Source organism: Chlorocebus sabaeus, chromosome 11 (genome assembly GCF_047675955.1).
Source record: "Chlorocebus sabaeus isolate Y175 chromosome 11, mChlSab1.0.hap1, whole genome shotgun sequence".
Classification (NCBI taxonomy): domain Eukaryota; kingdom Metazoa; phylum Chordata; class Mammalia; order Primates; family Cercopithecidae; genus Chlorocebus; species Chlorocebus sabaeus.
In genome coordinates, this window is record NC_132914.1 from 104,741,622 (window position 1) to 104,754,061 (window position 12,440).

The following is a 12,440-nucleotide window of genomic DNA, read 5'->3' on the forward strand; positions in this document are numbered from 1 at the left end:
AGAGCCACCTCTCTCAGGACATGAAGCTGTACAGCCTCTGCTGCCTCCTAGATGTTTATTTTTTGTGCCCAAGCCTGCAAGGAGTGTTCTGTGGCAGCCTCGCACAGAGCCTGTGGCTTCTCCACTTCTGAGGCTGTGGCTCCCCTCCCAGGGCCATTTATATCCTGGACCCCATCATCATCCCACCCCATTTGAGATCAGGTTCCTCCACAGAGGCCTCTGCCTTCCTAAACTAGGCTGGTCTGTGGCACAGGCAGCAGCTAGCGGAGAGAGGCAGTCTGGCTGGCTGGTCCCCACGTGGTATGTGATGGACAATGAGCTTGCTGAGCATCCTGCAGTTCACAGCTAGCACTCTCTAGACCTGAGGGTCTCAGCCTTTGGTCAGCATCAGAAAATACCTACAGAGAATAAGGGATAAGATGCAGATGCCAAGTGCAGCAGGGTAAATCACAAATAGCTCCAAAATGATCAAGTCCTAATGCCCAGAACTTGAAAATGCTACTTTATAAAGAAAAACAGTCTTTACCAATGTGATTCCGTTAATGTTGACATGAGATTCTCCTAGATTATCTGAGTGGGCCCTACATCTCATCACAAATATCCTTATAAGAGAGAGGGATGCTTGACACAAAGAAGGAGAAAGTGATGTAAGACAGAAATAGAGACTGGAGTGACTAGCCACAAGCCAAGGAATGCTAGCTACCACCAAAAGCTGAGAGGGGCAAGGAATGGACCCTCTCCTAGATCTCCATGAGGGAAGGGAGGCCCTGCAAACACCTTGACTTTGGACTTCTGGCCTCCAGAGCTGTGAGAGGCCAGAAGTCCAACATATGGCCACCAGATTGTTGTTTCAAGCCACCAAGTTTGTGGTATTTTGCTACAGCAGTCATAGGAAACTAACACACCAAGCAAAAGGGTACAGACCCAGGAATATCAATTTTCACCAACTCCCCAGGTGATCTGGAGACTCCCTGAAGATGGAGAACTAGATGGAGCTTCCAGGCTAATGCTCCAGAAGGACCATGAATTCTTACAGTTTTGCTCACATCCTATTTAAATTGTGAGAGCCTGGAGCATGTTGAATGCCTAAATACCGATGGGAAACATACAAAGAGGAGATGGAGGTTGAAGTCATGGGACTGCAGGGAGATAAGTGATTGAGCCAAGTCCCCAGGGAGGCAGAAGCAGGGTAGAGAAAAGGAATCCTTCTCTGGGATGGGAGGGGAAATGAAGCCTAGGGGATGTGTAGCTGTTTGAAGGCAGGGTGGAGGTTGTTGTTATTCATATATCATTTTTGCTCGCTCTGCCTAGACCTGCCTGTCCTCAGTGCTATTTGCAGCCCTCAGCCTTCTAAGTCACCTTTCATAGGGTGTGCAGCTGGAAAGCCAGAGATGCTTCCTTGGTCAGTCACATGCGTCTGGGCACCATCCGTTGAAATCACCTCCTCACCTGTGCCCTTTGCTCACTTGCCCCATTTCAGGCAATTTATGTAATCACTCATAAGTGGCACTGACCTTCACACTGCAGAAGACTTGTACTTTGGTACAAAATGGCTTACTTTTCCCTAAAAGCACTGACTCTATCCATGAGGCCTCTGTTTCATGGTTCCCAAGTGGTATATTGTGCATAGTCAGGATGTGGGGAAGTCGTCCTCTATGGGATCTAGCATACTGAGCTTCCTCCCTGCCTCAGCCAATTGTGTATGATGGTGAGGAAGGCAGAATCAGCAGTAGAAAGAGAAGGCTATGTCCCTGCATGCAACTAAATCCCATTGCAGAAGTGTGTCAGTCAGGTTTCTCCAGAGGAACAGAACCCACAGGATGTGTGTACATGTTGGTGGAAAGGAGATTGGACAGATGGATGGTTGGATGTATGGGTGGATGTGTGGGTGGATGAATGAATGGATGGGTGGCTGGTTGGATAAATTGATGGATGGGTGGCTGGGTGGATGAATGGATGGATGTGTGGATGGAATGGATGAGTGGGTGGATGGATGGATGGATGGATGGATGGCTGGCTGGATGGATGGATGGATAGATAGATGGATGGAACGAATAGATGGTGAGTGGACAGATAGACAGAGAGACAGATTGATCAACACACACATATCCTACTGGTTTTGTTTCTCTGGAGAGCCTTGGCTAATATGCTTTATATATACACACAGATTTAATGAATTGGCTCACAAGATTGTGGATACTGGCAAGTTCAAAATCTGCAGGGTAGGTCAGCAGGCTGGAGACCCAGAAAAGAGTTGAGGTTGCAGCTCAAGTCGACTGGCAGAATTCCCTCTTTGGGGAAAAATCAGTCTTTTTTTTCTCTTAATGCCTCCAACTGTTTGGATGAGGCCCATCCACATTATGGAAGATAATCTGCTTTACTCAAAGCCTACTGATTTAAATGTTAATCTCATCTAAAAATTCAGAGTAATATCCAGACTAGTGTTTGACTAAATATCTGGATACTGTGACCTAGCCAAGTAGATACATAAAATTAACATCACAAGGTGTCTTTCTCAAGTGCTTATATTTCCAGGATGATACTAAATACTGCTATGAATACAAAATCGTCTGCAGACAATGCTTGGTTCAGAACAAACTCCCCAAGACTGAAGTGCTTCATAGGGTTGTTGGAAGACTAAATGAGAATCCAGGTGGAGACAGAATCCACCTTTATGATAAAAACTGAAGCCACCAGGCACTAACTTTTCCCAACCTCACTTGCAGCTTGACAAAGGCTAATGAACCAGGCTCTGTCAATCTGATGCACCAGCTTAACTCCTTCTATTCCATTGTCTCCTGGACCTGTGACCCCTTTTTCTCCCCCACTTAATAACAGAATTCACCTTCCTTGGTTTCTGGCTTGAGTCATGATTCTCTGTGGGTCATGGTTACTCAAAATATGTTCCATAGACCAGCAGCTACATCATTACCTCGAGTTCATTAGAAATGCAGAGTCTCAGCTGGTTGCGGTGGCTCATGCCTCTGATCCCAGCACTTTGGGAGGCCAAGGTAGGTGGATCACCTGAGGTCAGGAGTTCAAGACCAGCCTGGCCAACATAGTGAAACCCTGTCTCTACTAAAAATACAAAATTAGCTGGGTGTGGTGGCGCATGCCTGTGATCCCAGCTACTTAGGAGGCTGAGGCAGGAGAATTGCTTGAACCCAAGAGGCAGAGGTTGCAGTGAGCCAAGATCACTGCACGACACAGCAGGACTCCATCTAAAAAAAAAAAAGAAAAGAAAAGAAATGAAAGAAATGCAGAATCTCAGGCTCTGCCCCAGACCCTCTGAATCAGAATCTGCATTTTAACAAGATCCCAGGTGACTCAAAGGCACAGAAACATTTAAGAAGCACTGACCTAGAACACTACCTTGGCTTCCCCCACTCCAGGACATCTGCAGAAACCACCCTCGTGGGCAGTTGTGCCGTGCCTCGCACAGTAGGGCTATCACTATAGTAACCAGCTGTGGCCACCTCTTACCTCTACCATCTTCCTGGCTTTGGTGCCCACAGATGCAGTGATGTTGCAATGAGTATTGCTATAGAAACCAGCACCGGATATGGTCTGCTATCAATGTAGCTGCTTTTCCTTCACTCTCTGTGTCTCTGGAATTATGAGCTTCCTAAACCACAAATATCTAAATTCCTCTCCAGTCTAAGAAACACTCAACAAATAACAAAGATGAAAAGTCAGGGCCGCATAGTTTACAAAGGGAAGGCTATAGCAACTGCAGAGGTTTGCATCTATTTGTAAAGAAAAGGCAGGAACATCCCTCTATGTTGCTCTGTGTAGCAAGGCCTTTTCCTGCACCTGGCAGGGAGAAGGTGAGTGATGCTAAAAACAATGTTGGTGGTGATGATAATAACAGCCCCCATTTATTGAGCACTTTCTCGGTACTGGACGCCATGCTACATACATCATCCCATTCAATTCTTCCAATAACCCTGTTTATTTGTTCCCTGTGACTGCTGTAAAAAATTACCACACACATGGATGCTTAAAACAACACAAAATTCTTCTCTTAACAGTTCTGGCAGCTAGAAGTCTAAAATCACCCTCACTGGGCTAAAGTCAAGGTGTAAGAAGGGTTGGTTCCTCCTGGAGGCTCTGGGAGAGAATCTATTTCCTTGCCTTCTCCAACTTCTAGAGGCTGCCTGCATTACCTGGCTCATGGCTCCTCCTCTCATTACTCCAACCTCGTCCACTGCTTCTTTTCCTTTCTCTTTTGACCTTCTTGCCTGCCTTTGATAAAGACCCTTGTCATTGCATTTAGGGCCCACTTGGAGGATCCTGAACTTAATCACACGTGCAAAGTCCATTTAGCCAGATAAGGCAGCTTTCACAGGTTATAGGGATTAGGATGTGGACATCTTGGGTTAGGGGTGGGGGCATTCTTCAGCCAACCATACCCTCTGAAGTGGGTGCTGTTATTATCCCCATTTTCCCAGTGAGAGAACTGAGGCATGACAATTGAAATATCTTGTTCAAGGTTCCCACCGCTAGAAGGTAGAGCTGGAATCCCGTTCCAGTCAGTCTTTCTTCAGAGCCCGTGCTCCTAACCACAGCACTGTACAATCCTCAAATGCTTTGACCCCATCCCCTACTACTAGGTCAAAGGAAACAAACCAAACACCATCAGCTTGCTAAGGAGTTTGAGCTTCCAGTTGAAGCCCCTCTACTGCAGACTGAAACATCAAAATATTATTTCTTGGTTTGGGGACCCTTTGCTCAAGTTTTCTTCAAAATGTCCAACCTCAAGTATATTGGTTTGCTGGGGCTGCCATAACAAAATGCCATGGACCAGGTGGCTTAAACAACAGAAATTGATTTCTTCCCCACTCTGGAGGGGCTGGAAGCCCCAGATCAAGCTGCTGGCAGGGTTGTCTTCCTCTGAGGCCGCTCTCCTTGGTGTGCATGGCCACCCTCTTGCCCCACTGTGTACACACAACCCTGGTGTCTCTCGTGTCCTAATCTCCTCTTTTTCTAAGGACACCAGTCAGACCGGATTAGGGCCACTCTATTGGCCTCATTTTAACTTTATTACCTCTTCGAAGGCTCACTCTCCAAATACAGGCACATTCTGAGTACTGGGGGCTAGGGCTGTAACATAGGAATTTGGGGGAACACAGTTCAGCCCATAATAATAGGTATTTTCTCTGAACCCCAGAACAAGGCAGTTTAGCGTGTGAGATGAATTCCAGACCCCATGGATGTTCTCACTCCTAGGTTACATGGCTACTGCACATTCTTTACCATGTCTCCAACCTCACCCTCAGCAACCCTTTCAATACCTTTTAATCTACTACCTCTGGATACGCCTGTGGCTCAATATTCCCCATATCCAACCATGACCTGTTTGTGGGAGGGTCCTATCTTCTGATCTCCCCAAAACTTTCTGTCTATCATTAGGACCTTCATGGTTTTCTCTCCATCTTCCGTAGTCCACACACTAGGTACTTCCTAAAGCCCCAGCAACTGGTTTTTCCAATAGAATCAAAGAATATTAGCATTGGAAAGAAGTGAACAGGCTAATGGTAGCCACCTCTGACCTACCATCTGCATTTGTAAGTAAAGTTTTATTGGAACACAGCCAAGCTCCTTCATTTGTGTATCATCTGTGGCTGTTCTCACTGCAATGGCAGAGTTGAGTAGTAGCAACAGAGACTGACCATATGGCCCATAAAGCCTAACATACTTACTAGCTAGCTTTTTACAGAAAAGGTATGCTGAGCCCTGAAATAGACCATCTGATCCAAACTCACGCCATTTTATAGGTGAAGACACTGAAAGCCAAAACGTTGATGGGCCAGAGGAGCCCTCCAGTGAGTTCCTGGCAGATCCAGGGCTGGGATTCAGTTCTGCGGAATCCCAAACCAGGCCTTCCCCACATCCTGTAACATTCTTTCTAGTACCCAGACTCCCCAGCCAAACTCCTTTTCCATCCTGGATGGTCAGCCTCATCACCAGCTCTCTCTTCACCATTTCAGAGAAAGGCTGTGTCCGTGTATGTTCTCCATCTCCTACTTGAATCTGGGCTCAACAACCATCCTGAGCTGACGTGCTGGCTTGACCCTGCAAGGAAGCCCATCACGGCTTTCTCTTTCCTTCCAGAGCCTCCAGTTGCACCCTATATACCTCTCCTAACACCACAGTGAAGATGTAGATGGCCACTGTCCTGTTTGGGTGGACCATCTCCCTCCTCTGCTCATCTCAGGCCACCCGGTCAGGGATTAACAAACCTGCCTTGCTCCAGAATTTCCAGGGGAGCTTATTTAGAATGCAGATGCCCAGGCCCTACCCCAAGACCTACCGGAGCCAAACTCTGGATTTAAAATCATGGCCGTTGCCATTTTAACAAGCTCTTCGTGTGATTCTGATGTTCAACGAAGTCTAAGAACCACTTCACTAAACCATGAGCTCCTCAAGCTTCTTTTGGGTTTTAGTCACTGCAAACAACTTCAGAATAAAGGAGACAACCAGTGGAACATTGTTCTCTTAAAAAAAATGCATAAAGAGAATGCAAGATTTTTTCTTCAGCATTCTCCACCCTCTCCTCAACTCAGGGCCCTCAAATTCTTTCCCATCTCCAATTCCTCCAAAGAAAACATCACAAATAATGCTATTTTTCCCCTCTGAGTAGACAAGATAAGAAGATTTTTAAATGAGTTACTGGCAAAGAATTCATGAGCTTATAAACTATTAAGGTCAGAGTGACAAAAAGAAGGCAATGTTGAAAGGAGAGAATAGGTACATAGAAAATTCCAGGAGAGGCTGGAATCCTGCGGTTCAAGGTGTCTTATTCTGGGCCTTGCCAGCTGTCTTGGTAAAGGTGTTATTTTGAAGGCAGCAGAGCCTTTTTTTTTTTCTATTCTTTGGCATTCACCAGGCATTGGCTGTGTGCCCTGGGCCTCGCTTGGCATCTAACATGAAAGGCAGCAGCCCAAGGGCAGTTCTGTGATGGAGATGCAGCCCCCCAGGGACTCAGGGTTATGGGCTGTGCTTTGGGGCCACTGAGCAAAAGAATGATGGTGGGAGGCGCCTCTGAAACCTAATCCAGAGAGGAGTTCTCTGAGCACTTGGGGCTGGTTTCCAACAGTGATGGAAACACTGTGACAAAAATAAGTCCTGCTCACCTGAGACAGTAGAATCCAATTCAATTTCAAGTCAATGTGTGTTTATTGAGTGCCTGATTCAGTTTAGGTGATGGAGAGAATGGGAGAATGAGGGAGACAGCGTAAGAAGCAGGCTGATTCAGGCAGAAAATCCTTGGGACTCTGCCCCACAGATAGGTCCACAGGTCCAGAAATGCAATTTTATTGGTTTCACCGAGTAAGAAATTGGTAAATCTTAGTCTGTGACATGAGCAAATATTTATTAAATGCCTACAGTGTGCCGGGCAGCGTCCTGGGGCTGCGGCAGGAGTGGTGATACAAGAAGTCCCCGTTCCCTGCCCTGGTGGAGTTTACATTCTAATGGGGCATTTGCAGAAGCAGCGGGTAAGGCCAGAGGAGTCCTCTGGGGTGAGGCCCACAATGCGAGGGATTCAAGTGGGATAAAGTCAGGAGGAACGTCTAGGGAGAAATGGGATTTAGCCTGTGGTTTGAAGGTTACATGTGATGTGGATTTTTAAAGGGCTTGAAGCCTTACAGACGGGAGGCTGAGCTGCATGAACAGGAATTAGCCCATTGCATACCAGCAAGAGTCCATGACCTGATCAGCTCCCCTGGGGTGACAGGTGCATGCTGAGTAACAGAGTGCATGCTTCCAAGTTGGACAACAGAATGTTAATATCACATGGGGTTTCTGCACACAGGATATGCAGTTAAATAACTTGGGTCTGACTTCCAGCTCTTGCTAGTCTTGTGGTCCGGGGCATGATACTTAACCTGAATCAACATCATTCTCCTGATCAATGAAATGGGCATAATCATAACTAGTACAGAGGTTGGTCCTAGGCGTTCAGATGAGACCATGAATGACTGTAAATGGCTGAGCTGCTGAATATTATTAACATCGGATAAATAGATCTGACTTTAGGAAAACTGGCACCTGCCACCAAAAACTTTCTGGGAAGTTCATGACATCTGCATTTCTCAAGGGGGCTGGCTGACTTGTAACCCCATCTACCTGTCATCCTCTTCTCAATGCCATGGTGGTCATGCACCTGGGGAACCCCACTGGCTTCATGCTCGTCTGACCCTTGCTGAATGGCAGGAAACCTTTTGGATCTACATAGTGCGTTTCTCAAAGTGTGGTCCTTGGGCCACCTAAATCAGAATCGCAGAGGCTGCCTGTTAAAATTAAGTTATTGGACTCTAACACAATCACCATCGCTGGATTTAGAGCCAGATGATTCCCAGGCCCTCTCATGATGACTTTAGAGCAGGGGTTCTTTGAGAATGTGGTCCTCAGACCAGCAGCATCCGTATCAGGAACCAGTTAGGAATGCATTTCCTGGGTACCTCTCCTGATCTATGGAATCAGAAACTCTGGGAATGAGACCCAGCAGTCTGTATTTTAACAAACTCTCCAGATAATTCTGATGCACATTAAATTCACATGGGGAGGTTTTAAAAACTACCTGTGTCCATCTGCACCCTATACCAATTAAATCAGAATGCCTGGGACAGGACTCAAGTGTCATTATTTTTTCAAAATCTTCTCCAGTAATCCTAATGTGAGGACAGAGTTTATCATCACTGGAAGAAATAGGAAGATGGCACAAATGCATTGCACTTAGAAAGTTGTCCTTCAGTGGTAGGCATTGTCTCAGTTAATGCTTGCAACAAGCTTGCAACAGCCTACCATGATCCAATTAGCAGGCAGGGAACTTGACGCTCTGAGAGTTTCAGGGGTGTGACCAAGGTCCAAGGGGCCTCAAATTGTGGGCGCCACTGGGTGGCTGCCCAGCCTGGCTGGGTCTGGGGAAGGCTGCCTGTTAACCTGGCTCTCTTTAGAGAGCCTTTTCCAGGTGCTAAAGCCTTTTGGCAGCGTGTTGCCTGGGCAGAGCTGAAGCCCGAAGGAGCTCCAGAAAGACAACAGGGACCAGCCTGCAGATGGGAAGGAAGTGCTAGCGGACACCTTAGGCTTGGGCCCACAATCAGGGAGCCCCAAATAGAAATAACACCGGGCGCTGATTGGTTTTCCGCCGCTCCAGACCCTGCGCTTGGTGCTTCAAGTGACTCATCCTTATGTTCACATGATCGCCGAGAGGGATAATATTCCCAGATCAGTTACCTCCTAGCCTTTCCTAGTCACATTATCCCCAGGTTACAGATGAGGAAACTGAGGCCCAAGGATTCCAGAGAGCCTGCCCCGGGGTCACCGGTGCGGTCCGGATGTCTCCAACGGCTCTCCCACTACTCTGGAATTCAGAGGCAGGGTCTCCAGGGAAAGCGGGGAGTGGGCTGGGGAGTCGGGAGATGGGGGGGGAATCCCCCGAGCAGGGGGTGGGGCTGAGCCGGCAGCCCCTGCCTCCAGGGAGGCCCTAACGCGCATCTCCGGGTCCCTCCTCCCGCCGCAGGCCCTTCCTCGTGCTGCCGCCGCTGATGGAGTGGATCCGGGTGGCTGTGGCGCACGCCGGCCACCGCCGCAGCTTCTCCATGGACAGCGACGACGTCCGCCAGGCGGCCCGGCTGCTGCTGCCCGGTGTGGACTGCGAACCGCGCCAGCTCAGGTAGGTGCGGGGGCCGGCGTGGGGCGGCGGGGGAGGGAGGGCTCCGGGCTCGCAACCTCCACCCCTCCAATTAGAGCCCCGCACACCTCGGCAGCGCTGGGGTGGAGGCTCCCTGGTTGAAGTGGCAGGCACGGGCTGAACAATAAGCAGGTCCCGGGAGTTGCAGGGATTAAAGAACGCGGCGAGGCCCGATTCTTAGATTACAGATGTCGGTGTGGCTTCTCTCTGGCTATTCTCTCTGCGCCTAGCTTCTCCCTCTCTCTCTCTCCTCCCCCAGTAAAATCCGGTCTTCCTGTAGTTTTCTAACCAAACCTTGCAGAGTGAAATTTCTGGCTGGGTCAGAGAGCGCCTCTGCGTTTTCACTTGCATGAGGATGGAGTGGTCCTCTCTGCATTCCTCAGGCCTGTATCCAGGGCTCTCCTCCATCAAGGTGGGAATTACTCCTGGGTCACTCAGGGGCCCCTTGCGTGGGTGCTCTTTTGAGCCAAAGCAAGAGAAATAAAAGAACTCACTCAGGTGAGTCATAATCTGGCTTTAAATGCAAAAAGCACAGAAATCCAGTGGGGCGTGTGTGTATGTGTGCACGCTCACGCGCACGCACATGCACAAACCTAAGAACATGCACTTTCCTTACTCCCCCCACTCCCAGCTGTTTCCCAGGTGTCATTGTCATCATTTTCAAGTCCCCTCCTACCCACTGATGGGAGACTGCCTTTCCTCCACAGCTCATCCAACCGGGCCAAGGGCGGAGAGTTCTGCCCTTTCAGATCTGATTGCGGTTCTGCAAGGAAATAGTGGGTCTGCGGTATGAAACAGCCCCCTGAAGGCCCAGAGCTGTCCCTCAGCCCAAGAACATGCAGAGAGCTAGTCAAAGCCATCATTGCTAGCATTTATCGGATGTTTACCACATGCCGAGCACTGTTCTAAGTGCTTTACCCAGATGAATATTTCCCAAACACTGTAAAGTAGGTACTGTGATTATGCTCACTTCAAAGGTAAGGAAACTGAGGCACAGATAGGTTAAATACCATGCTCAAAGTCACAGTAGTAAATAATAGAGTCAGGATGTGAATTCAGGCAACCCAGAGCCCTGGGATCATAGTTCTAACCACTGAGCTTTCCTGCCTTCAGATTTTTGTCCAGGCATTTTCTGGTTGTGCCACCATGCCTTGTACCTTGCCACCTATAATAACAGCCCATCTCAGGGAGAGGTGAGGTCATTCCCTGAGCACCTACTATGTGCTAGTTATCAATTGCAACAAAAGATTTCTTTCCTTTAATCCCTGAAGGGGCATCATGAGGTTGGCATAATCTTCCCATTTTACAGATTAGGAACCATTGGTAGAGCAGCCTGTAGGTAGAGGTACCAAGGAAGAAATTCTTGTGGTCCTATTCTAAGTCCAGCCTCTGCCACCAGACTGTCCTGCCTCCTGTTTTCAGGGGTGGGGGGGACATTCTCACTCCCACCACTCCTGCCCATTGCCCTGATCTCCAACCTGGATGTCTTTGCAGCTCCTGCTTTCCTTTTGCAGGAAGCCTGGGACTGCTGGGTGACAGGAAAGGTTAGATGTTTTCTTAGTGCTAACTGACAAAGCGTTCCTTGTTTGTCATACCTTCAGGAGACCCCACAACTTAAAAGTTAGGAGCCTGGGCTCCAGGATGCCATTGCCTGGGTCCAGATCTCACCACCAGAGTTAATCAACTGTGCAAACTTGGGCAAGCTAGTTAACCTCTCTGGACCTTAGTTTTCCCATGAGTAATGTGGAAATGTGAATAGCAGCTCTGCTTAGAGGTTGGTGTGAGCACGAAGTGGGATAATGAATGTGCACTATTCATTCAAACAATGCCTGAAAGGAAGTAAGTGCCTATAAAGCGGTCATTTTTAACTAAATTCCCCGAGCCTCTGCTACCACTGAAATAATGAGGCGGCTCCTACTTAGGTATTATTCTATAATTTTTGAAGACCTTTAATACTTTCTCATAAGAGCCTCAAAACAAACATTGGTATCCAGAAAAAGCAGTACTGCCCCATTTTGCAGAGGAGGGAATCAAGGCTTAGTGACATTAGGTAACTCTGCCAACATCACACAGATGGTAAGTGACAGAGTTGGGAGCCATATATCACACCCAGAGACCCACTGACACAACCATGTGTCATTTTTCTGCTCCCTCACCCTAGACCTAGACAAGCCCTCTCGGAGGATGCTATCTTCTGGATGGCTCTGTCCCTTTTCACAATTTTGCAGACTGAACATGAGCCTCAGGGGTCACTGTCCATCTCTGCATCCCTCCCCCAGCACAGAGTTCTTTCTGCATGGTCTAGCAACCAATTGTGTGTCATTCTGACAGTCACACCAAGGATTTCAATTTCAGCATCTGTCCAGTTTGAAGCCTCAGCCCTGGCTTTCAGGATGTGAATGTGATGTGCACACAGGCCAGAATGCACAGAGGAACAGAGGAAGTTGGTTCCTCTCAGTCCCTGGGCTCTTTTTAATCATTTATGTCTTCATTCTTGACTCATTTGTCTCCTGAATGATGATTTGTGTACGGAAAATATACTGATTGATTGTTCGAGCTAAATTTTCATTTGATTTGGAAATCATCTTCAAAGAGAAAACTAAAATATTGAGTTAGCTTACCTAAATAGTAAGTGAAGGACTTACAAGTTCTATTAGCTACAAAAAATTCAAGACATGAAAGGATAAACCATTTCTTTTAAAAAGAACACACATTTTTCAGACTAATCAACATACAGATATAT

At 47.7% G+C, this 12,440-nt stretch overlaps 1 protein-coding gene across 3 annotated transcripts in view; it reads left to right on the forward strand.

Moving 5' to 3' along the window:
* ABTB3 (ankyrin repeat and BTB domain containing 3) overlaps positions 1-12,440 on the forward strand; it is a 339,446-nt gene that overhangs the window by 250,361 nt on the left and 76,645 nt on the right. For 2 of the 3 annotated variants that reach the window (XM_008004556.3, XM_008004557.3), the window contains exon 4: positions 9,527-9,679. In XM_008004556.3, coding sequence (XP_008002747.2) covers positions 9,527-9,679 — 153 coding nt within the window. Of the gene's footprint in view, positions 1-5,476; positions 9,381-9,526; positions 9,680-12,440 lie in introns of those variants that run through there. The other variant, XM_008004560.3, reaches the window with a different exon arrangement.